The 26256-nt window shown below is 43.6% G+C and overlaps 1 protein-coding gene across 4 annotated transcripts in view; it reads left to right on the forward strand.

The window, feature by feature from the left end:
• Positions 1–26256, forward strand: part of LOC123755348 (phosphatidylinositol 4-phosphate 3-kinase C2 domain-containing subunit alpha) — a 232027-nt gene that overhangs the window by 32658 nt on the left and 173113 nt on the right. For all 4 annotated transcript variants that reach the window (XM_045737887.2, XM_045737888.2, XM_069327888.1 and 1 more), the window contains exons 4-7: positions 1–16; positions 7606–7746; positions 17913–17995; positions 23050–23190. The exon at positions 1–16 is cut by the window's left edge and continues 108 nt beyond it. In XM_045737887.2, the coding sequence (XP_045593843.1) occupies positions 1–16; positions 7606–7746; positions 17913–17995; positions 23050–23190 (381 nt within the window). The remainder of the gene's footprint in view (positions 17–7605; positions 7747–17912; positions 17996–23049; positions 23191–26256) is intronic.

Below are 26256 nucleotides of genomic sequence, written 5' to 3' on the forward strand. Positions count from 1 at the left end.
ATTAAGAAACGCAGAGGTATGTGCACTAAATTTTGTTTGTAATAGTTGTGCATTAAGTGAGGCAAATTATATTGCCTAAATTTTATGTGTTCTGCTTTTCTACCTTTGTGTTAGCTGTTCCCAAAGTAGATTTTCTGTAGAGCTATACCTGGCTGATGTGTATATATTAGACCGTGGCAACAGTCAATCGATGGAGTTCTAGGCCTACCGGGGACCAGAGCCAGAACCTTGCCACTTCAAGAAGAGGCACGAGGAGCAATGGCCTAAAGACACCCCCAGTATAATTGGAAGCAGTCTTTGTCTGCCATTTACCAGGTCAGGCACCCAGAATGCCAAAACAAACTACTGCTGGTCAAAAATTTCAAACCGAAAGCTGAACTAGCAAGCAGAACTCTCCAATCAAAAACAAGCAAACAAGCATGACATCACCACAGCCGCTGCTCATCTGTCTGCTCAACCTCCCCCTCTCCCCGGGAGGGACAGGGATGTCCCAGACCTCCAATGACGGCTACTCTCCTTGGTTCAAGAGGTTGTTGTGGTGGTTGATCGACTTTAGCTCCATCCTTTGAACAGTGCTGCAGAGCAGTGTTGTATTTCCGTGTTGGTGGTGTGCGAGCCAGGAGTAACACAAGAGTACTGGGACTGCATGCACCTAGGGCCACCTTCCCTTGGTTCCCTGTAAGTACTGCCCCTATGGCCTAGGGTTATCTTCCCTGAGCTGTTTGGGAACTAACTTCATGTGGTTCTGTTGCTGCTCAGTGATTGCCCGCCCTTTGGGTTCAGCTGGGGTGGTTTTTACTCCTGTTTGACCTTGGGTGGGAGGTAGTTTCGTTGCTGGTTGGGGCACGATGTATTGTGCTGCTGTCTGATATACTCATAGCGACCAGTTCTGTTCACCTAGAAACATTGTGCTTTTGCGGGGTTTTTCTTTTCTTTTTTTGTTTTGCCTAGTGGGGGGTCTGCCAGGTGTTGCAGTTGGACCATACCTGGTTGATACCTGGTTGATACCTGGTTGATGGGGTTCTGGGAGTTCTTCTACTCCCCAAGCCTGGCCCGAGGCCAGGCTTGACTTGTGAGAGTTTGGTCCACCAGGCTGTTGCTTGGAGCGGCCGGCAGGCCCACATACCCACATACCCACCACAGCCCGGTTGGTCCGGCACTCCTTGGAGGAAACTGTTTAGTTTTCTCTTGAAGATGTTCACGGTTGTTCCGGCACCACTTGTATGGTTTTGGTTTCCCTCCACTAGGTCTCCATGCTTGCACATGTCGCAGGGGTTCAGCTTTTAGTTTGGTAGCTCTGGGATAACCGGTTAGCAGTACCTCACCTGGGCTTCCCTTAGCAGTCAGCCTAAGTGCCCTGGGAACCCCTATTGGGGCTCATTGATATAATGGAGGAGACCGAGTCCCACCTCGCTTTGTGCAAGTTTGAAGGTTGCTCTGTCCCCTTGACTCAGGGTGACACTATCTTGGCTCCATCATACTGCTTGTTGGGTCAGTGACACCTTTGACCCAGAGTCCTGCGAGTGATGTTCCTTTAGGTTGCTTGCCTTTTCGGATGCCTCACAGCTGCCCTGCTTTGGTTATAGGGACCCGGACTTGGGGGTGTTAGTCGCCTCGACTTTGGTTTCATCTGCACCCCTAGTCCTTCCCCTGCTGTGGTTCATCCTTCTCCCGCCCCCCACCCCGCTGCTCCCGGCTCTCAAACATTTGAGGTTTTGGAGTCAGGGCAGGGTTTGCCTGGTGGTGAGTCTTGGGTGACTTCAGGGATTGCCCCTTTTGGATCGGCGGCGGAGGCATTCGAGCCTGTTCCTCATGCCGAAGCTTTTGGGTCATGTCAGCTGGCCATCATCATCCCTGCTTTTTCTGGTGGACTCTGCCTTTTCTCCAGATGCAGAGGATTTGGAGGACGGCTTGGCCCCCGGGTCCTGATGTGGAGGATCCCGGGGCTGGGGTGTTGGTCCTCTGTCTTGGGTGTTAGTACCCTCAGTGAGCGGCTTGTTGTTGTTACAGGGGGGGGTTCCTATCCCTCCCCTCCCTGTACGATTTTTATATGAGTTCAACTTCTCCCTGGGTTCGGTTCTGGGTTCCCTTGGGTTCTTCAGTTCCCTTCTTCGAGGTTTTCAACTTCCCGCATCACACCGAAGGTGGTGCGGGTAGCCCTTGTGGCTTATCTCCTGTGAGACCCGGATTACGCCTCGATAACGGATCCTTCTTTCAGGTTTGGCCCCTTGTTTCCTTACTGGGTGCGTTATGAGGTGCCAGAATCTTCTTGGCTGGCAGACTGCCCTTTCTTTTCGTTGAGGGAATGGCATTCGTTCTGTCGGACTCGCTCGCTTAAATGGCGGGAGTTGACTACTGTCGTTCAGGTTTACCTGGGGGGAGAGTTTGAGCACCTCAATGTGTGCTTGTTCCCCACCATCCTTCCTCGTGATGTCGGCCAGGTACAGCTTCACGTGCAGGTTCCCTTCCTTTTGGCATCTCTGGTGGCCGAGGATTTGCGTGCCCGTGGGCATTTGACTTCAGTCTTGCGCTTATTTTCCCTGCAGGAGCTGTCTTTGGACTGGCTTGGGGAGGATGTAGAGGAGCTAAGATCCGGGCCAGTGTCCAGTGTATTTGCTTCAGCAGCTCGGTCGTCAGCTGCCTTGTTGAAGTTGTTTGCGTTGATTCTGAAGGAGGCGGTGTCTCTGTTCTTTACTTCTCGCTTCGTGAGCTGACAGGTGGTGCTCGTCCATTCTTTGGAATCCGCTTGGGCCCTGGCTCTTGGATTTTCATCCACTTTTTATCCATTGCTGTTTGCAGAGTCTGCTGTGGTGCATTTTCTGCAGGCGGATTCGTCTAGTTGCCGGCCTATGTCAGACTTGTTGGTTCTCGGGGGGGGGAGGGGGGGGGTGGGGGCACTTCCTTCCTGCATGGAAAGAAGTGCCAAGTCTCGGGGTTCCTTCAGTTGTCGTAAGCCAGTAGTAGTGCCAGATTCGGGACCGGTCCCTCCTGCGGAGCCTTCAGCATCTGGTCTCGACCCTTTCACGGTTCGCCCTGTTGACGGGGGTAATATGGGGAAGGCACGCATTGTTTGCTCTTGCCTGGTCCCATGATTCGTGGGCATTTCGTGTTGTTATTTCCGGCCTGCAGTAGCTTTGGGTCGTTTCTCCTCCTACGGGGGCGACAGTACGGTTCTGCCGTGGGGCGACAGTATGGTTTTGTCATGGGGCGACAGGCTTACTACTTTCGTTGCCTTCCATTCGCTTTGAATCTGGCACCTCGCGTGTTTACACACCTTACCTGGATTGTGGTGATCCGTTTGTGTCTATTAGGGGTTTGGGTTCTGACCTACCTCGACAATTAGCTGGTGTGGGCTCCCAGCCAATCCACATGTTGGTTCACCAGGAATTTGGTTCTTTCCCAGCTCGTCGAGATCGGGTTCTTGGTGAACTGGAGGAACTCTCATTTGGTTCCCTCTCAGGTTCGGACTCGGCTGGGTCTTGTGTGGGACTCTCAGACCGCTTCCTTGTCTCTCCCTCCTTGTTGCAGCTGTGGTCCTGCCTACGACTGTTTTTGAAGGGCACCCAGGTCACAGGTCGGTTGTTTGAGCGGCTGTGCAGGAGACTGAACTTTGCTGTGCTGGTCTACCCGTCAGGTCGATCTGGTTTTGGTGGCTGTCCTGGTTTCTTCGGGGAGGTCCCTTCCGCCGCTCTCGCGATCGCTGGGTTCGGATCATGGGAGTCTTGCGTCGGCTGCTGCGCTGCCGGCTTCCTCTGCGGGTTTTAAGGGGTTCTGTGCCGTGGCATCTCCCTGTAACACCGTAAAGGTGTTTTGTATTTAATATATACATAGTACAGGAGTCAGACAAGTTTGAGAGGCGCCAGGTTGGCGGCCCCTAGTAATTAAGAAAGTCACACCTCTAGAGTGTTAATGACCACCAAGTGACCAAGGTCAGGTCGTGTGAAGTAGACCTGGTTGCTGCTAAGCTCATAATTGTAACTGAGTATCTGGGTGGGTCCTTTCAAACAAGCCGCCAGTTTAAGGTGTGGTTTGGTAGAGTGCCTGGGGCTATCTACTTGTGGGCGGAGTTAGCTAGTTGGCCCCCAGTATATACTGAGGGAGCTGTAGATTCAAGAGGAAGAGACGGAGAACAGCCAGCAGAGCAGAATAGAGGACAGCATTGCCAGGGAGACTGTCAGCCGGACGGGGTGGGACAGTCTCTGTCAACTACAGACCCTCTGCCCCCCTCTATCCAGTTATAGGCAGAGACTTGAGGAGTTGAACATGAAAGGTGACTTATTTCGTGTACTAAGATGTTGTGTGATCTCTAGGGGCAGACAGCTGTAGTGACTCTCAAAGTTCTGTGTGGTGGCTCACATTGTTTATCTGGACATAATGAACCTTCAGTTCGATTGCTTGAATTCTGATATTTATCATGCTAAATAAATAATTGATTCGCTTACTTTAAATTTTATTTTAATTGTGTTCACAAGTTCTTGGAATTTCTGATATATGCAAACTAGAGTGTAAAATACTCTTGAGTTAGGGGACTAAAAGAATCTTGTCTGGAACATGATTCCAGTTAAAACATGCTAATAATGACCTGTTTATACATCTTTGAGAATTTTGTGATACCGACAAGTTCCATTCCTTGTCTTGTATGTAATGGACTAGAATGGATGGTGGCAGTCTACCTTCTACTTCTACTTATCTACCCTTCTACCTCTACCTCGCCTACTCACTTCCTACTCCCTCTCCTCTCCCTCCACCTCTCTTTCCCCTGTCCCTTTCACCTGATGACCCTCATTACTCCCACCCACTCCTCCCTCCTCCCTACCGCCCTCACCCCAAACCCTCGCTAATTACTTCATTATTCATCTCTTTCCTTTCGTTTCTCTTATATGTTCGTGGCAGTGAACTGTTCTAGAGTTCTCTGGAGTTGCGAGTAGCTGATCAAGTTACAATGCCTTATGTTCATGATACCTAGGTAATCAAATACCTAGGTCACAAGGTGTTGAATTAGGGAGGCTGCAGTAGGAACTCTGGGGAGAACTCTAGAATAGCTAACTGGGGGGTGGGATAATGGACAAAAGAGCTATTTCCCCCACCCCACTGTTAGAATAGTTAGCTAGGGGCGGGATAATGGACAAGAGGAGAAGAGCGATTTCCCCCCACCCACCGTTACATCCCCAAGCCCTCACTCGATGTGTTCACAGATGCCTCGTCTCTTGGCTGGGGTTTTGTGATCAGTGCCCACCAGGCCGGCCAGGTTTGGTGAAGTCTGTCCTTCTGTCGAGCTCACTGCATCGTGTGGCATTCGCGTCGGAGAGTTTGTGTTGCTTGCGGAACAACGATCCGTCTACATTCGGACTGCTCCCTTGTGGTTCACTGTCTGAACCATGGGGGTTTGATGCGGTCCTTGGCTCTTTGGGGCTGGTCGCTTCAGGTGACTCGTCTGCTGAGTTATCGGGGTTTGACTCTCCTTGCGGTTCACGTTCAGGGGGTGTCAAATGTCCTGGCTGACGGCATGCCTCGGTTCATTCCCCTATCCATGGAATAGACAGTCGATGCCAACTTGTTCAGTTGGCTCTGCCGGATGTACGGGCACTCGGAGGTGGACCTCTTCACATCGGAGTGGTTGAGGCATCTTCCAGTGTATGTGGCACCCTTCCCATATTGTGAGGCCATCAGGGTCGATGCCTTTCGGCTGGACTGGTCGAGGTGGGGTTACCTGTATCTTTTCCCACCGGTTCAGTTGTTGCTTCTGGTCCTTGCTCGCTTGGAGACTTACCAAGGGAGAGTAGTCCTGTTGGCTCCTTGGTGGCCAGCCCAGTCCTGATTTCAGGCACTTCTTGCTCGATGTCCGACCCCGAGGGTCTTCCTGCGGCTCCGCCTCTTTAGGCAGATCGGTCAGGTCTGGTACATGGCTGGTTCGATCTTCAACTCCATTCTTCGCATCTGGTCTTTTTGACGCGGGTTTATCACTGGTTGTATGGTAATCAGGTGGCTTTGTTGATGGTGTCCCACCTGCAAGTTTCGTCTCAATGGCAGTATGCAATTTCCTGGCTGTCCTTTTGGCACGTTTTGTCTCTTCGTAGGTTGTCTTCGATTTCTGATAGAGTTGTTTTGTCCTGTCTTTCTTGGTTGTTTCAGGACCATCATCTTATGCCAAATACTGTTGCCTCGTATTGTGCGGCACCGGCGGAGCCACTGCAGCTTGCATTTAAGGTGGATGTCACTTCTGTTCCATTCCGCGAGCTTTCTCAGGCGTTGTTTCATCTCTGGCCTGCTCGTGCGCTGCCCGAGCCGTCCTAGTCGTTGGACCAAGTGCTCTATTTTCTCTCTTCTCCTCGGTTTGTGGTGGTCCCCTCGGTTCAGGACTGTTTTCTAAGGCTCTTTTCTTGTTAGCATTGGCCTCTGGGGGTCGGGTTGGGAAGCTTCATGCTCTCCTCCGGCGCAGGGGGTTTCTGCTTTTTCAGTCTTGGTGGTCGTTTCGTTCTTTGCAGCCTTCTCCTCCTTTTCTGGCGAAGAATGAGTCTGCTGCTTCCCAAATGACTCCTTGGGTTGTTTATGCTTGGCTGGTTCCGCCGGGGATGCATCATGTTTTGTGTCCGGTTGCAGCTCTTCGCTGTTATTTGCGTGCCACGGCCTCTGTGGCAGGGGATGCACTTTGGGTGGACCCGGTTTCACTTTTTCCCTGTTAGAGGGTGCGGGGTCTCCCAGGTCATCCACAGGAATATTCGGTCCAGCCAGCCTGCAGTCTATCCCCATGCCCACGATGTTCGTATGTTTGCGGCTTTGGCTGCTGTTTTTGTTAATATGTCCTAGGCTGACATTCTGGCACAAGGCTTTTTAAGGTCGAACAGGGTCCTGGCTGCACGGTACCTTGTTAATGTTCCTGGCCCTTCTCGGGAATGTGTAACCTTGGGTCGCAGGTTAGGTTAGGTTAGGAACACTTCTGGGTGCCTAACCCCGGTCAATGGCAGATAAGGAAAACCCCTAACCATAAGGGGGGTTTTCCAGGGGACATTGCTCCCTGTGCCTCTCAGAGGGTGCCAGGTTCTGGCTCGTGATCTCCAGTAGGCTGAACTCCATTGACTAATGTCCTGGTCTAATGTTTCGCATATCAGCCCGATAGATCCAGGGAGCCTCTGGGGCTCACCCAGAAAATAGTGTTTCATTACATTCAGCGCTGGTTTTGTGCTTCATGTTGAATGGCTGTGGTACTAGCAGCTGTTTTTGTATAGGTAACTGGAGGCATATTCTTCATTTACATCATGCTCAAATTATGACATATTGTGGCTAAAAGAATGTCAACTTTAACAAAGGTATAGGGCTAGAAAATAAAATACTGTTCCATCAAATATCAGGATCATTATATACAGAACTCTATAAACAATGGATCAATCGGCTCAACAGATTTCCTGTCTAAAAATTTGTATCTCTAATGAAAATTTAATCACATCCAGAAAGGAATGTAATGAAATCCTGATCATTGATTGAGCTTGTAAAGTAATTTCTGTCAAATCATATATTTTCTATTATTTGTTCTATGTTTTTTGTTTACAAACACAGTCTTACTTTATTTTATCAGAATATTAACATTTAATTCAATTATTTTTTCAGGAGAGTATGCTTGGAATGATCATATTGGAAATCCAGGCTTGCTGCATAGTGCTTGTTTGGAGGGAACTATTGACCCATCTCTGAGTGTAAAGCTTTCAGTGCATTACAAAGATCGAGAACCTGTATCATTCACCTGCAACTGTGAGTGCTTGTACAATTTAAAATGGGAGTATTCTGTAAAATATTTTCTGTTACAATGCAGAAGGAAAGTACAATAATAAATTTAGCACTACTGTATACAGTGGTATCTTGGGTTACGAATTTAATCCGTTCCAAGAGACGGGTTGTAACTTTAAAATTCGTAACCGGAAATGAATTTTCCCATAAGAATGAATGTAAATTGAATTAATCCGTTCCGCACTCGCAAAAATATTAACTTCAAAATACATTTCATACATAATAAACACACATTTTGTACTATAGTATGTACAAGTTATAGCTTACCTTTATTGATAACTTGTTGGCATTTGGAAGATGGTGAGGAGGGGGTGGGGAGGAGGAGAGGTGTTACTGTTTAGAAGGGGAGTCCCCTTCCATTATAACATCAGGCAGTGATGACTTTTCTGGGGTACATTTTCTCCCACATATTGCCTGCATACCACTAGGACCTGGTTGTGGCTCACTGCTTGTTTTCCTCACTAAGAACCTTTCCATAGAGACTTGTTTTTCCCTATGTTTTAGCATTTGTCTGTAGTGAGGCATCACGTTGTCATTGAAAAGGTTAAGGCAACGACCTACTGCAGCTTGATTTGGGTGAGTCGTTTCAACAAAACATTGCATTTCTTCCCATACTGCACACCACTTCTTAAGTGTTAAAGAAGGAACATTCTGTCTGCCTCCTTCCCCTGAAGAAATTTCCTCAGCTGTCTCTTGTTGCTGCTCCATGTGAAGGGCTAGGAGTTCTTCGGTGATCAGTTCTTCCCAGTGTTCCTCCACCAACTCCTTCGTATCAGCATCATCCATCTCCAAGTCCAATTGTCGGCCCAGAGAAACAATTTCCTCAACAAGTGGCACTTTGTTCAAGCTGAAACCCCTCAAAGTCTCGTTGTGCAACTCATTCAGGCCACAATTTTCCCCAGCCAGAGATCATGGTTCTTAGTCACTTCTTGCCAGGCTTTGTCTATGAGTTTTAAAGCACTATGAATGTTAAAATAGTTTTTCCAGAACTCTTTGAAGGTGAGATTTGTGGCATCAGTCAGTTCGACACATCTCTAGAAAAGTGCCCTTACATAAAGTTTCGTAAAATTGGAAATGATTTTCTGGTCCTTAGGCTGAAGTAAAGGAGTGGTGTTGGGAGGAAGGAACTTTACTGTGACAAAACTAAATTCCTCCGACAGTGACTCCTCCAAGCCTGGAGGATGAATAGGAGCATTGTCGAGGAGAAGCAGGGTGTTGAGTGGCAAACTGTTCTCCTGCAGATATTTTTTTATGGAAGGGCAAACCACTTCATTCACTCACTCGAGAAAAAATTGCCTTGTCACCCATGCCTTACTATTAGCCCTCTACATCACACACATTTTGCTTTTCTACACATTATATTTTTTGAAAACCCTTAGATTTTCAGAATGATACACAAGCAAGGAGTTTAATTTTCAATTCGCCACTCGCATTACCACACAGCACAAGAGTTAGCCTATCTTTCATAGGCTTGCGTCTGGGCAATGACTTCTCCTCCAGAGTAATAAATAAATAAATATAATAAATAAATAAATGTTTATTCAGGTAAGGTACATACATACAAGAGATTTTACATAAATTGATAGATTTATAGATAGAGCTAGTACATACAATGCCTAAAGCCACTATTACGCAAAGCGTTTCGGGCAGGATGTCCTGCCCGAAATAATGTATGTCCTCTTCGGCAGTCTTTTCCAGAATAGCCCTGTCTTGTCACAATTAAACACTTGTAGGTATCCCTCACTCTCTACAAAATCTTTAAATTTGCCAACAAATCTTTCAGCTGGTGGTTTGTCTGAGCTGGCAGCCTCCCCATGCCTCACAACACTATGAACGCCACTTCTTTTTCTAAATTTCTCAAAATATCCCCTGCTCGCCTTAAACTCTTTTGTATCTGCATCACTCGTCCCGGGGGGTTTCTTTATAAGATCTTCATGCAATAGCCTTGCCTTTTCACAAATGATGGCTTCTGAAACGTAATCACCTGCTAACTCCTTGTTGTGTATCCAAATTAATAATAACTTTTCGACATCCTCAAGTGTTTGTGTTCTTTGTTTCGGGATTATTGAAATGACTTTTGCCACTTTAGCACTCATAATGTTCTTTTTCTTAGTAAGTATGGTGGATATCATTGACATAGATTTGTTGTACTGCCTAGATCAACAACCCGCATACCATCTTCATGTTTACGAATGATCTCTTGTTTTTCCTCTATGTAAACAACACAACTTTTCCCTGCTAATTGTTCCATTCACCTTGGCTCTAGGAGACTCGATCCGCAGGCCCCACATGTGAGAGAGGTCGAAGCTCTATGGAAGCTATTTATGGTCATTCTCACGTGTGTTTTCTTAGGTTGAACCTTACCACTGACTTTGTTGGGAACCATGATATATAAAAATTACTTTTATTTAAAAAAACAAAAATGCATAAAAACAATTAAATTCTTTACAAAGAATTCAAGCACGATCGTCACTTAGCGGGCAGTCTGGTAAATTGAAGTGGGGTCGCCCGTGTCTCCAGGAACCATGCGCTTGGTTGACCCATACATGTATCAACAAAGTTCCAAGTTGAGGCAAAGGTCGTAACTCAATTTGAATTTTCCGACGAAATTGGGATCTTAACCCGAAAAATTTGTGAGTCGAGGTTCCATTGTATTCATAAGTTTTTGTTCTAAATGTAAAATATTTTATAGCTATTGCTTATGCTAATTTATTAGTACAGTACACTTCCACTTATCACGATAATGTGTGGTGGCTGTTTATTCTAAAATCTGCTTAAATGAAGAGAGGGGCTTGGTAAGGCTGGTGGTGAGTGTGTTTCATGCATCTCTCCACAACAGCATTGTTAAACATGCAATTTTTTCCAAGTGTATTATAAGTTCTTGCATTAATAGACAATTTATCACATTATTTAGTTCAGAGAAAAATACAACTGTTCCCTGCTAATTGTTCCATTCACCTGGGCTCTAGGATACTCGATCCGCAGGCCTCACATGTGAGAGAAGCCGAAGCTCTATGGAAGCTATCTATCGAAGGAGACTTGATCTGCAAACCTCACGTGTGTGAGGTGTAGCTCTATTTTCCTGCTAATTACCTTCCCGTGATCCAGAGAATAATGTTAAAATTATAGGCTTACCTTACCTTGAGGTGCTTCCGGGGCTTGGCGTCCCTGTGGCTCGGTCGTCGACCAGGCCTCCTGGTTGCTGGACTGATCATCTAGGCTGTTGAACGCGGCTGCTCACAACCTGATGTAGGAGTCACAGCCTGGTTGATCAGGAATCCTTTGGAGGTGTTTGTCAAGTTCTCTCTTGAACACTGAGGGGTCTGCCAGTTATGCCCCTTATGTGTAGTGGAAGCGTGTTGAACAGCCTTGGCCCTCTGATGTTAATAGAGTTCTCTCTCAGAGTACCTGTTGCACCTCTGCTTTTCAACGGGGATATTCTGCACATCCTGCCATGCCTTCTGGTCTCGTGTGATGTTATTTCTGTGTGCAGGTTTGGGACCAGCCCCTCAATTATTTTCCACGTATAGATTATTATGTATCTCTCCCGCCTGCGCTCAAGGGAATACAGATTTAGGCTCTTTAGTCGGTCCCAGTAGTTTAGATGTTTTACTGAGTGGATTCTAGCAGTAAAGGATCTCTGCACGGCTTACCTTTATGTTCTACACATTGACAGTTAATATTATATGAACAGCCCAATGCATCATTGCACTTGAAAAAATGGTAAAAGCATTTCAAATATGAAGGGAATATAATGTATTCAGTGCATACATTTACAACTTTGTACAAAATATGTTGGGGCTAGGGTAAACTTGGATCACAGATTGAGATAATCACACCCACCAGAGTTGCCTAGTGGTTCATATTGGTGCATAAAAGTGTAGATACAATAGTTATATACAGTATAATTTATTGAAGCCATAATTACAGGATGATTATATATATATATATATATATATATATATATATATATATATATATATATATATATATATATATATATATATATATATATATATATATATATATATCAATATATATATATATGTCGTACCTAGTAGCCAGAACTCACTTCTCAGCCTACTATTCAAGGCCCGATTTGCCTAATAAGCCAAGTTTTCCTGAATTAATATATTTACTATAATTTTTTTCTTATGAAATGATAAAGCTACCCTTTTCACTATGTATGAGGTCAATTTTTTTTTATTGGAGTTAAAATTAACGTAGATATATGACCGAACCTAACCAACCCTACCTAACCTAACCTAACCTATATATATAGGTAAGGTTAGGTTAGGTAGCCAAAAAAAGCTAGGTTAGGTTAGGTTAGGTAGGTTAGGTAGACGAAAAAACATTAATTCATGAAAACTTGGCTTATTAGGCAAATCGGGCCTTGCATAGTAGGCTGAGAAGTGAGTTCTGGCTACTAGGTACGACATTATATATATATATATATATATATATATATATATATATATATATATATATATATATATATATGTGTGTATATCACGAAAATAAACACGTGATTAAGAATGTGACAATGTCAGACCACGGAGGAAAAATGAAACAGGAAATTTCCTTAAGTACTTTCGTATATTAAATACATCTTCAGAAGGTCATTTTACAGATCGAGTGATGGGTATAAATAGGCAGGAAGGAGTGGTGAAGTAAGGTGAGGTACAATACTTGGACAACGCAGAAGGCCCATTGGCCCATCTGATGCACCCAATTGGCACATCCGATGTAGCACAATGGCCCATCTGATACAGCAGACATACAAGCATAATATATAGGTAATTATAACATAAAGAAGTAAATATATACAATAAATTAGTGAGACAAATGTTTTTCAATGATTCTACTTAAATCGCCTTTTAGCTGATCTATTAGAAATGGATCTAAGAAATGGATCAATTTTTTCTTCAATGTATCTAAGAGCTCTTCGAGTTGTGAGTCCAGAATTCTTAGATGAAGAATTTAAGAATATTGATTCGATTGGTCTTAAGCTTTGTTACCCACTGAATTTTTTGGAAGTTTGTCGTAACAAAGCTCGTCGTACATATTATAATAATGTATGCAGTGAAAGGATTCGCCCAAAGAATGTGTTATGTTTACCATATTTCTCTGGGTTTGAGAATATTGTCAAGGCCTTGAAACTTTTTAATATAGATGTAATGTTTAGCTACGAAAACACTGTTGGTAAGCTATTAGTAAGGAACAGCCCTCGTAGTGATAATTGCGTCATTTATAAAATACCGTGTAAGGAATGTAATAAGTTCTATGTCGGGCAAACATCTAAAGATTTAAAATGTAGAATATCGCAACATAAATACTCTGTAAAAAATGGCCAAATGTCTAATGCTTTGTTTGTGCATTTGTCAGAAAAAGCTCACCAAATTGATTGGGAGAGTGCTTCTTCAATAACAAATTGTAAAAGCACCTATAACAGAAACATAATTGAATCTGCTTTGATACAGATCACCAAAGAAAGTAATTTGAATATTAGCAGTGGTCTATATAACTTAGATCCATTTCTAATAGATCAGCTAAAAGGCGATTTAAGTAGAATCATTGAAAAACATTTGTCTCACTAATTTATTGTATATATTTACTTCTTTATGTTATAATTACCTATATATTATGCTTGTATGTCTGCTGTATCAGATGGGCCATTGTGCTACATCGGATGTGCCAATTGGGTGCATCAGATGGGCCAATGGGCCTTCTGCGTTGTCCAAGTATTGTACCTCACCTTACTTCACCACTCCTTCCTGCCTATTTATACCCATCACTCGATCTGTAAAATGACCTTCTGAAGATGTATTTAATATACGAAAGTACTTAAGGAAATTTCCTGTTTCATTTTTCCTCCGTGGTCTGACATTGTCATATATATATATATATATATATATATATATATATATATATATATATATATATATATATATATATATATATATATATATATATATATATATATATATATATATATATATATATATATATATATATATATATATATATATATATATATATATATATATATATATATATATATATATATATATATATATATATATATATATATATATATATATATATATATATATATATATATATATATATATATATATATATATATATATATATATATATATATATATATATATATATATATATATATATATATATATATATATATATATATATATATATATATATATATATATATATATATATATATATATATATATATATATATATATATATATATATATATATATATATATATATATATATAGTATTAAATAAATAAATAAATAAATAAATAAATTTGATCTTTGATGGCAGTGGGAAAACAAAAGCAACAGACTGGGCTGTTGTAGTGGTCAGCTTCCAAAATACAGTACATAGGCCTCTTGTCTTAAGGGGGCGTCTGAGGATTATAGATGAAAGTTGTTCAGTGTCAACCAATATTAATTTTCTAGTTGTATATGAAAAGTGCTTAAATTGTCCCAAGTTTCAGTACTGCAGCGTAAATAGAAAGGGAGTTTTTTTTTTTTTCCCCAACGTTTTTTACACATTTTCAAGTCCACACTTCAGAACACACGTTTCAGATATAATTATTCTGTGACACTTTTCTGACACATTAGCATATAATAAAGGATTTGGGGCTTTAGAATTTCCAAAACATCTTTAGTTTTCCTAATACAAATGTTCAAAGTTCCCCAAAATTTTGTTGCAAATATGGCATGTTTATTGCTATTATAAAATCAATAAATGAACTTAGAGAAAAATGAAAGCTCCCCAATGTAGAGACATGCCCTCCACATATACTGTGTAAGTTTCATGTAAATTGAATAAAAAAGGAATCAGTTTTGTAAACGTTTGTGTCAATTGAAAAAAAAAACAGAAATGAATAAAGTCTAAGGTTCTAAAACTTGTGGCTGAGGTTGACATCAACCAATTTTCTCCAAAATTGGCATCCTTACAGATAGGCTTATGTACAGTCAGGTGTGTAAGTTTGATGCAAATCGCCCGAAAAAAAATGAAAAAAAAAATATTGAAAAAAAAAAAGATTTTTTTTTTTTTTGTTCTTAAAATTTTTTTCTAATTAAACTAATTATAATATTTGTTTAATATATGCTATTGTGATAGCAAAGAGTCGTAGCTATGATTTCAGTTGACACTTTTGATTGATAATCGATTTTGACCATTTTTGCATAATTTTCACAACTACTTCAATATTTTTTTTCTCCCTTCCTATTTATGCTACGATGCTGAAACTTGAACCAGATGAAACACTTTCATATAGAACTTGTCAAAAAAGTTTGATTGAAATCGAACGAGTTTTCATTTTTGCATTTTTGGACCCAGATGCCAACCAGACGCCCCCTTAAGAGAGTGGATGATGGCAATGAAGTGGGTGAGGTGCCTGGTTGGGCACACAAACACGTAGTTGTAATGATCAGACATTTAAAAGTTAAATGGGAAGTTAGTAAGTTTATATTTTGTTACCTTTCTAGTCTGCTGTCCAGTGAGTACATTTTGAGTATTTTGAGGTGGTCCCAATGTTTTACTGTGGATGTAAATACAGTTTGTTCTTTGTATTCCTTCTATTTCAGAAATCCTGAATGCATTTTGTTGATAGGACAAATTGGCCAGTGGAATATCTTTTGTTATTGAAAATGCAACTTAAAGTGAAAGAATTAAATGATAGATACAGTAACTGAACCTAGACCTAGCACAAGATAAAAGAAATAAACAGAAATGAAATGGAAAGGGAGTGGGAAAGAGGTAGGGGTGAGAAAAGATTGAAAGTTCGATTCCTGCGGTAGAACAGAATTATTTAAGTAATGTTTCCTTTGACCTGATACCTTTGCTTTCCTAGTAGTAAATAGGTACCTTTGGGTTAATTAGCTGTTGTAGGCTACATCTAGGGGATGGTCAGTAATTGTTCTAGTAGTTATTGATAGTTGGGGATCCTGGACAGGATAGAAATTGTTGGGCATGTTTCCTTTGTTCTTTTGTTCACGTAGCAGTAAATAGTTACCAAGCAGTTAGGCAATTGTTGTGTGTTGCATCCTAGGAAAGGTTAATAATTTGACCTAGGGGGACCTTGACACAAGCCCAATTACAGGCTTCCTGTCCCTGACAGTGGGAGTTATTTTACATGCACTCACACACAGGAATGCCTGAAACTGGCAACCTCAAGAATAAGTGGCCATAGATTCAAGCTAAGGAAACAAAAGGTGCCCAAAAAAATATTAGAAAGTTTTCTTTTGCTGTCAGAGTGGTAGACGGTTGGAACAAATTGTGAAAAAGTTGTGAAAAACCAAAACCATCAGTAGTTTCAAAGCATTACAGTATATGACAGTACAGTACTATGAAGACGGGACACCACGAGCATAGCTCTCGTCCTGTAACTACACTTAGGTAATTACACACACACACTAGGAACCAGGGATTATTTTGTTCTAGATTGACTATATAATCTAACTAGATAATCTATATAATCATAAAACTTTGACCAAGAGACAAAAGGCCTGGGAAGGAGAGTTGACTATAGGAAAGGGGATTACCAGGAGGATAAGAGAATATCTGAGGGATGTACAGTGAGAGGCAAAATAATAAAAGAAATGATGAACCTAGTCAAATGGAAATGCAAGGAGGCTGAAGAGAGTTTCATACCAACAGTAAGGGAAAAAGTTGGAGGGAATATAATAACCCATGGTTTAATAGACAGTATCAGGAAGCAAAAATGAGAAGTAGAAGGGAGTGAAGGAAGTAGAGTGGACAAAGGAAAACAGGAGTAGATGCAACAGAGCTAGGAACGAATACATAAATATAAGGAGAGTATTGGAAAAAATTACGAGAACAGTATTGTTATCAAAGCATAAAAGCAACCTAAATTACTACATAGTCATATCTGAGGGAAAGTGACAGTGAACGATTAAGTGACAAGACTACAGAAAACAGGAGGGGGGCATATACAGAAAGCGATAAGGAAATTTGTGAGGTACTGAATGCCAGTTTCCATGCCAGAATGCCATGCAATGCCAGTATTCACAACCGAGCTTGAGCAGCTTCTATTATTAGACAAGATGATGACCCTAGATGATAGATGCTCAGATATAGAGATGATAGCAGAGGAGGTAATGAAACAACTACAATAGCTGGATGAAACTAAAACAGTTGGACCAGACAACTTATCATGGGAGTTTTGAATTGTTCCCTATACCTAACCAACCACTTGGGCTGGATGGTAAGAGCGACAGTCTCGCTTCATGCAGGTTGGCGTCCAAGTGGTTGGGCACCATTCCTCCTCCCCATCCCATCCCAAATCCTTATCCTTACCCCTTCCAAATGTTATATAGTCATAATGGCTTGGCACTTTCCCCTGATAATTCCCTTCCTCCCTTTACCTAAAAGCACCGCATGGCGCTCTGCACACCCCTGATTGGGTGCCTTAAGGTGCTCTGCACAGTGTAGTGGTTAATGAGTCACTTGGAAAGAGGTTATCTTGATGATTTCGGCCTGGTCTTCAACAGGCCTCCTTTTTGTTACACACCCCTAGGAAGCAGCCCGTAGCAGCTGTCTAACTCTCAGGTACCTATTTACTGCTAGGTAACAAGGGCATCAGGGTGAAAGAAACCTCTGCCCATTTGTTTCCACCTCCACTGGGGATCGAACCCAGAACCTCAGGACTACAAATCCGAAGTGCTGTCCATTCAGCTGTCAGGCCCCACTGACAGCCGTTGCAAGGTATCAAAAGAAGGCAAGGTATTTACCAAAAGCACTCACTGTGAAATTTAGTAAGAAAATATTCATATCTTCTTGATGCAACTGCTCACCTAATATCTTTGATTATAGGTTTGCTGGTAGGCATTCCACAATTAATGATGTGCATGTCATTTTGTCTGTCAAGGTTAAATGGTTGACCACTCTGACAGTCTCAATAAGACTAACAGGCTTTCTGTTCCTAACAATGTATTGTAGAACAAAATATAGTTTTTTGTGTGTCACTACCCATTATTGTTGTGTTTTAAAAGATTGCAGTGTCTAGATATTATTCTTAAAAAGTATAAAAGTTGCCTGTTGAACAAATCATACTATTTTCTTTGCAGTGGACTCAAGTGTGGAGCATGTTGTAATGCACACTGTTTGCACCTTAGAACTTCCTGGTGAATCTGCAGACTACATTCTTAAGGTAAGCCATGTTGATTCCTCTATCTGTGTGTCTGTAAATGACTAGATATTAGTATATGTTGAAAGTGGTTTTCCTTATAGACCTGTTATTGAAAATAAACAAATATAAATGTGTGTGCTTACCTGTCAGTGACTATGAGGAAGTGAGATATAGCTCTTTATTCCTTGCCTTATACATGACACAGAAATTGCCTCTCTCTCTTAATATAAATGTTTTCATCATGTTTTCTTAGTGTTATGTTGTTGGCTTGAACAAGCTCTTCCTTCAATGCATTCCACTTCCTGACCATCCATGCAGTGACCGAGAACTTCCTTATATCTTTGACTAATAAATCAAAATAATAATAATTTAAATTTAAGAAATAGAGCAGAGCTGAAATAATTATACCAGACTGAAATTTGAACAAAAAGCCATGCAAGAGATAAAGAACAATCCAAAATATTTCTTTACATATTCCAAATCAAAATCCAAACCTTCACTAGAATTGGATCTATATTTACATGAGAAGGTTCGTGTACAGACGACAAAGAAATTAGTGAAATTTTAAAAGATCAGTATAAGGCTATGTTTAGCACCCTAATAAACAACACAAAAGCAGATGTGAACAGCTTCTTTATGAATGATATCCCAAAACCAGAAAATATAACTGATATCAGTGTCATCACTGCAGAGTTTGAAAGAGAAATTGACAACATGCCTATACAATCAACCAAGGTCTAAACTCTTGGAATTACATGTTTATAAAGAAGCGCAAAGTGCCAGTAGCGTGAGTGCTCAGTGTAGTTTGGAGAATGTAGCAACAGTAAAAGATATTTCATAAGTCAACACTGGCTTTCTGTGGTGAGCCCCTTTGGCTCCCTGGAGGTATCAGGCTGATATGTTATATTAGTCGGGGCATCAGTCAATTGGAGTTCAGCCTGCCAGGAAATCACAAGCCAGAACCTGGCCCCACTCAGAGAGGCAAAGGGAGCAATGGCCTATGGAAACTCCCCATGTATTTGGGGCATTCCATGTCTGCCATCGAACAAGGTTAGCTCCGACCCTGTCCCTCAGGTGGGTTTCCCACCTGTTTCCAGTACCATAATGGTACTGTGTGGATCTGCAGTTCATTCTAGACTTCTGTCTGAACCCCTGGATTCCTTGCTCCTCCTTTCTGATGACCACTGTCTCAAGTCCAGCTTTTGTTGGAGCTGGGGGCCTGGATGGTGTCCCAGGACCTCAGGAGATGCATATTGGCATGTTCCTATTCATCTGGGGTTCAGGGACTGGTTGGGTTTCGTTGTGGGGTGTCAGGCTTACCGCTTTTGTTGCCTTCCCTTTGCCTTGAATCTGGCACCTCACGTGTTCATGAGTCTTACCCGGGTTATGGTGACCTGTCTGCTTCTGTTAGGGGTTCGGATTCTGGCTTACCTTGACGACTGATTGGTGTAGTCTCCCAGCCAATCCTGACCAATCCTGCCTGTCTGCTCGCCAAGGATGTAGTTCTTTCCCAATTTGCCAGGTTCGTGTTCCTGGTGAAATGGAGGAAGTCCCATCTGGTTCCGTCTAGGTTTGGACCTGGCTGGGTCTCGTGTGGGAATCTTGGACTGCTTCTTTGTCTCTCTCTCTGGAGTCCTTGCTGAGGCTGCTGTCACCCCTTCAGCTGTTTCGGAGGGTTCCCGCATCACTCGACGGTTGCTCAAGCAATTGTGCAGGAGTCTGAACTTCGCCGTGCTGGTTTTCCCGCCGGGTCGGGTCTGGCTTTGGCGTTTGTTCTGGTTTCTCCAGGGTCCTCCCTGCTGCCTCTCTCATGATCGCTGGGTTCGGCCTCTGAGGGCCTTGCATCGGTTGTTGTGTCACTGGCTTCCTCTTCGGGTTTTTCAGGGTTCAGTGCCTTGAGACCTACCCGAGCCCTTGCTTGATGTGTTCACTGATGCCTTGTCTCTCAGCTGGGGCTTTGTGACCAGTGCTCACCAGGTTGGACAGGGTCGGTGGGGTCCGTCCTTTCGTCGGGATCACAGCACGGTGCAGAAGTTTGCGGCAGTGTAGCTTTCACTTAAGAAGGTTCATGTTGGTTGCAGATCGATGATTCGGCTACTTTCGGACTGCTCTCCAGTGGTTCATTGCCTGAACTGAGGGGGTTCAATGCACCCCTTGGCTCTTTGGGTCTGGTCGCTCCGGGTGACTCATCTGCTGAGTTCTCAGGGTTTGGCTCTCCTGGCAGGTCATATCCAGGGGGTGTCCAACGTCCTGATGGATGATCTGTCCCATTTCATTTCCCCGTCCACAGAATGGACGGTCAACAACACCTTGTTCCTTTGGCTCTGCTGGATGTTCGGGCGTCTGGAGGGGGATCTCTTCGCGTCGTTGTGGTCGATGCGTCTCGGTTTATGTGTCGTCCTTCCCCAACATCGAGGCTGGTGTGGTCGATGCCTTTCGACTGGGCTGGTCGAGGTGGGGTTACCTGTGCCTCTTTTCCCCGGTTCGGTTGTTGCGCCAGGTCCTGGCTCTCTTGGAGACTTGTCAGGGGAGAGTAGTCCTGTTGTACCTTTGGTGGCTGGTCCAGCCTTAGTTTCAGGTGCTGAATGCTTTGTGACTGAACCCGAAGGTCTTCTCGCGGCTCCGCCTCTTTTGGCAGATTGATCCAGTCCGGTACGTGGCTGGTTCGATCTTCTGCTTGATACCTGCTTAATGGGGTTCTGGGACTTCTACTCCCCAAACCTGGCCTGAGGCCAGGCTTGACTTGTGAGTTTGGTCCACCAGGCTGTTGCTTGCAGAGGCCCGCAGGCCCCAACCCGTTCTCGTAAATTTAATAAGTCAATATTGACTTATTAAATATGTGCATAGGTGACATACTTAACATAATAGTTTCCCTTGAAAAGCTTCAGAGAAAACACCGACCTTACCTAACCTACTTAGTATGTTAAGATAAGCATCTTATTGCTTCGTAATTACAATTATTACCTAACCTATACCTATAATAGGTTAAGTAACAATTGTAATTACGAAGCTAAAAGATGCTTATTTTAACATACTAAGTAGGTTAGGTAAGGTCGGTGTTTTCTATGAAGCTTTTCAAGGGAAACTATTATGTTTAGTATGTCACCTATGCACGCAACTAATAAGTCAATATTGACTTATTAAATTTGCGAGAACGGGTTGCAGGCCCACATACCCACCACAGCCTGGTTGGTTCGGCACTCCTTGGAGAAAACACTCTAGTTTCCTCTTGAAGGTGTCCATGGTTGTTCCGGCAATATTTCTTATAGTCGCTGGGAGGACATTGAACAACGTGGACCTCTGATGTTTATACAGTGTTCTCTGATTGTGCCTATGCCACCTCTGCTCATCACTGGTCCTATTCTCCTCCGATCTTCGCGTCTAGTCTTTTTGACCCAAGTTTCTCAACACATGTATGGTGATCAGGTGGCTTCATTGATGGTGTTCCACCTGTGTGTCTCATCTTGGCGGCAGTGTGAAGTCTCCTTTCGGTACTTCTTGACTCTTCGGAGGTTGTCTTCGATTTATGATCGGTTTGTTTTGTCCTTTCGCTTTTGGTTGTTTCAGGACCATCATCTTATGCCAAATACTGTCGCCTCGTATCATGCGGCGCTGGCGGAGCCACTTCAGCTTGCGTTCGGGGGTGGATGTCACTTCTGCTCCGTTCCTCGAGCTTTCTCTGGCATTGTTTCACCTCCGGCCTGCTCATGTGCCGCCTGAGCCGTCCTGGTCGTTGGACTGGGACTGAGCCGTCCTCTTTTTGTTTTATCTCTTCTCCTCAGTTTGTGGTGGCCCTTTCAATTCAGGACTGTTTTTCTAAGGCTCTTTTCTTGTTGGCATTGGCCTCTGGGGGTCGGGTTGGGAAGCTTCATGATCTTCGGCGGTGCAGGGGGTTTCTACTCTTTCGGTCCTGGTGGTCGTTTTGTTCATTTGTTGTCATTGTCTTCTTTTTTGCCGAAGAATGAGACTGCTGCTTTCCAGAGGGGTTCTTGGGTTGTTGATGCTTAGTTGGTTCAGCGGGGGGTGCATCATGTTTTGTGTCTGGTTGCAGCTCTTCGCGGTTACTTACGCGCCACGGCCTCAGTGGCCAGGGACGTGCTTTAGGTTGACCCGGTTTCCCTTTTTCCCTATTCCAGGGCATAGGTCTCCCAGGGTTGTCCGTAGGATTCTTTGGTCCAGCCAGCCTGTGGTCTATTCCCGTGTCCACGATGTTCGTAAGTTCGTGGCTTTGGCTGCTGTTTTTGGTAATATGTTCTGGGCTGACATTTGGGCACGGGGCTTTTGGAGGTCGAATAAGGTCCTGGCCGCATGGTACCTTGTTAATGTTCCAGGCCCTTCTCGGGTATGTGTTCCCTTGGGTCACAAATTGAAGCCAGTTGTCTCGCCTTTGAGTTGAGGAACGAATAGCGGCCGGTTAAATCCTTCTTTTCCTTTATCTTTGGTTAGGTAGCTCCAGGAAGCCAAAGGGGCTCTCCGCAGAAAACCAGCGTTGAATGTAATGAAACATCATTTTCTGGGTGAGACACCCGGAAGCTCCACAGCAACCCTCCCTTCCTCCGGTCGGCAGTTTTTTTGTTCTTAATATTCAACCTCTGAACTGAGTTTGAGTAGCTGGCACGGGAAGTCTGGGACCCCCCCTCCCAGGGAGGGGGGAGTTGCACAGACATCGGCTCAGTGGCTATGGTGACATCATGCTGATTTCCTTGTTTTTGATTAGGGAGTTCTGCTTGCTAGTTCGGCTTTTGGTTTGTAATTTTTAACCAGGTGTAGTTTGTTTTGGAATTCCTACCTTTCTTGGTGCCTGACCTAGTAGATGGCAGACATAGACTGCTTCCAATTACATGAGGGTGTCTATAGGCAATTGCTCCTCGTGCCTCTCTCTGAGGGGGGCCAGGTTCTGGCACTGGTCCCTGGTAGGCCTAGAACTCCATCGATTGACTGTTGCCATGGTTTAATAAATACACATCAGCTCGGTATAGCTCCGGGGAGAATTTGGGTCTCGCCCAGAAAATGACGTTTCATTACATTCAACGCTGGTTTTTTGTGCTTCATAATTTTATTTTTAATTCTTTCAGGTTAGGGGAGTGGATGACTATTTATCTGGAGAAACGATCCTTGGGGAATATGAATATGTACACAGCTGTATGAAATATGATGAAGATGTTGTCTTTACTCTTATGCATGCAGATTCTGTCAGGCAGTCATATTTGCGCACGGTAAGTATCGGGCAATAATTGTTTTTGTTATACTCAGAGATATCACACTTAGGTGATATATACATATCAATGAGAAAATTAGAGGGTTTGAGCCACCTCAGAGTGCCAGTTGATTTTCTCATTAATCACTTTTTGTGTTATACAGTATGTTTTGTTGTTAAAAAATACACAAACATTTATTAGCCATGATCTTATTCAACTATAAAGTTAAGTGTAGTTCTTGTGTTCTCTATACAGTACTTTTGAAGTAAACTTAAGTTTCAGTGCTGATGTTCTGCAGTGTTGGCTAATTATTCAAGAATTACATAGCAAATCATTAACTTTCAACTGAGATCTTTCAAAGAATAGGTTTTTATTGTGGTGGGTTTTATAAATGAAATACATATGGGACTGAATTATTGGAACATAACTCGACTCGTTATTGCCAAAAGATGAGTTTAGTACCTAATGTGGGTCTACATGCCTTTCTTCCTGTTTGCCTTTATATCTATCTACCCATTAGCTTGTCTATTGGCTTGCCTGATCTATTTGCTCATTGTACATTTTCACCATGCATTGGTTAACTGGATGGTGTATGGATCACAGGCTTCTGTTTCTTAACATAACCTTGCTGCACTCATAATGACCATGTACTGTGACAGTTAATGACCCACACACCTGCCATCCATCCGTTCCCTCCACCATCCAGTCCGCTTCCATCCATCCATCCAGTTTCCCTCTACAATCCATCCATCCAGTTCCCCCTCACCATCCATCCAGTTTCCCCTCACCATACCTTAAGGTTATCTTGAGGTGCTTCTGGGGCTTTTCCTTCCTTCCATCCATCCAGTTCCACCCTACCATACATTAAGGTTACCTTGAGGTGCTTCCGGGGCTTAGCGTCCCCGCGGCCCGGTCGTCGACCAGGCCTCCTGGTTGCCGGACTGATCAACCAGGCTGTTGGACGCGGCTGTTCGCAGCCTGACGTATGAGTCACAGCCTGGTTGATCAGGTATCCTTTGGAGGTGCTTATCCAGTTCTCTCTTGAACACTGTGAGGGGTCGGCCAGTTATGCCCCTTATGTGTAGTGGAAGTGTGTTGAACAGTCTCGGACCTCTGATGTTGATAGAGTTCTCTCTCAGAGTACCAGTTGCACCTCTGTTTTTCAACGGGGGTATTCTGCACATCCTGCCATGTCTTCTGGTCTCATGTGATGTTATTTCTGTGTGCAGGTTTGGGACCAGCCCCTCTAATATTTTCCACGTGTAAATTATTATGTACCTCTCCCGCCTGCGCTCAAGGGAGTACAGTTTTAGGCTCTTTAGTCGGTCCCAATAGTTTAGATGTTTTACTGAGTGGATTCTAGCAGTAAAGGATCTCTGCACGCTCTCCAGGTCAGCAATTTCTCCAGCTTTGAAAGGTGCTGTCATTGTGCAGCAGTACTCCACTCTAGAGAGCACAAGCGTTTTGAAAAGTATCATCATCGGTATAGCATCTCTAGTGTGAAAAGTTCTTGTTATCCAACCTGTCATTTTTCTTGCAGTTGTGACGGCTACTTTATTATGTTCTTTAAAGGTAAGGTCTTCCGACATGAGTACACCCAGATCCTTTACATTGCCTTTTCGTTCTATGTTATGATTTGCCTGAGTTTTGTACATGGTTTCCGTTTTTATATTTTCATTTTTTCCATAGCGCATGAGCTGGAACTTATCTTCGTTAAACACCATATTATTTTCTGTAACCCATAGAAAGACCTGATCTACATCTGACTGGAGGTTCGCCGTGTCCTCTATGTTGCCTACTCTCATGAAGATCCTAGTGTCATCTGCAAGGGATGATACAGTGCTATAGGTTGTGTTCTTGTCTATGTCCGAAATGAGGATGAGAAAAAGTACTGGAGCAAGCACAGTACCTTGGGGGACTGAGCTCTTCACGGTTGATGGGCTGGATTTTATTTTGTTGACTATTACACATTGGGTTCTGTTGGTCAGGAAATTGTAGATCCATCTGCCTATTTTTCTGGTAATTCCTTTTGAACGCATTTTATGTGCAATAACACCATGGTCACATTTATCAAAAGGTTTTGCGAAATCTGTGTAAATTACATCCGCGTTTTGTTTGTCTTCCATAGCATCTAATGCCATATCATAGTGGTCCAGCAACTGCGACAGGCAAGAGCGCCCTGTTCTGTAACCATGTTGTCCGGGGTTATGGAGTTGCTGTGATTCCATGTATTTTGTGATTTTACTTCTTAGCACTCTCTCAAAAAATTTTATGATGTGCGATGTTAGTGCTATCGGTCTGTAATTTTTTGCCTCTGCCTTATTTCCTCCTTTATGAAGTGGTGCTATCTCTGCTGTTTTTAGTATATCAGATTCATATACCATCCATCCAGATTCCCCCCTCCATCCATCCATCCATCAATCCAGATCCCCCCACCATCCATCCATCCATCCATCCAGATCCCCCCACCATCCATCCATTCAGATCCCCCCCACCATCCATCCATCCATCCATTCAGATCCCCCCCACCATCCATCCATCCATCCATTCAGATCCCCCCCCACCATCCATCCATCCATCCAGATCCCCCCCACCATCCATCCATCCATCCAGATCCCCCCCACCATCCATCCATCCATCCATCCAGATCCCCCCCACCATCCATCCATCCATCCAGATCCCCCCCACCATCCATCCATCCATCCATCCATCCATCCATCCATCCATCCATCCATCCATCCATCTATCCAGATCCCCCCCCACCATCCATCCATCCATCCAGATCCCCCCCACCATCCATCCATCCAGATCCCTCCACTATCCATCCATCCATCCAGATCCCCCCCACCATCCATCCATCCATCCATCCAGATCCCCCCACTATCCATCCAGATCCCCCCACTATCCATCCAGATCCCCCCCACCATCCATCCATCCATCCATCCAGATCCCCCCACTATCCATCCATCCATCCATCCAGATCCCCCCACCATCCATCCATCCATCCAGATCCCCCCCCCACCATCCATCCAGATCCCCCCACCATCCATCCATCCAGATCCCCCTCACCATCCATCCATCCAG

This window comes from Procambarus clarkii, chromosome 20 (genome assembly GCF_040958095.1).
Source record: "Procambarus clarkii isolate CNS0578487 chromosome 20, FALCON_Pclarkii_2.0, whole genome shotgun sequence".
Taxonomy (NCBI): domain Eukaryota; kingdom Metazoa; phylum Arthropoda; class Malacostraca; order Decapoda; family Cambaridae; genus Procambarus; species Procambarus clarkii.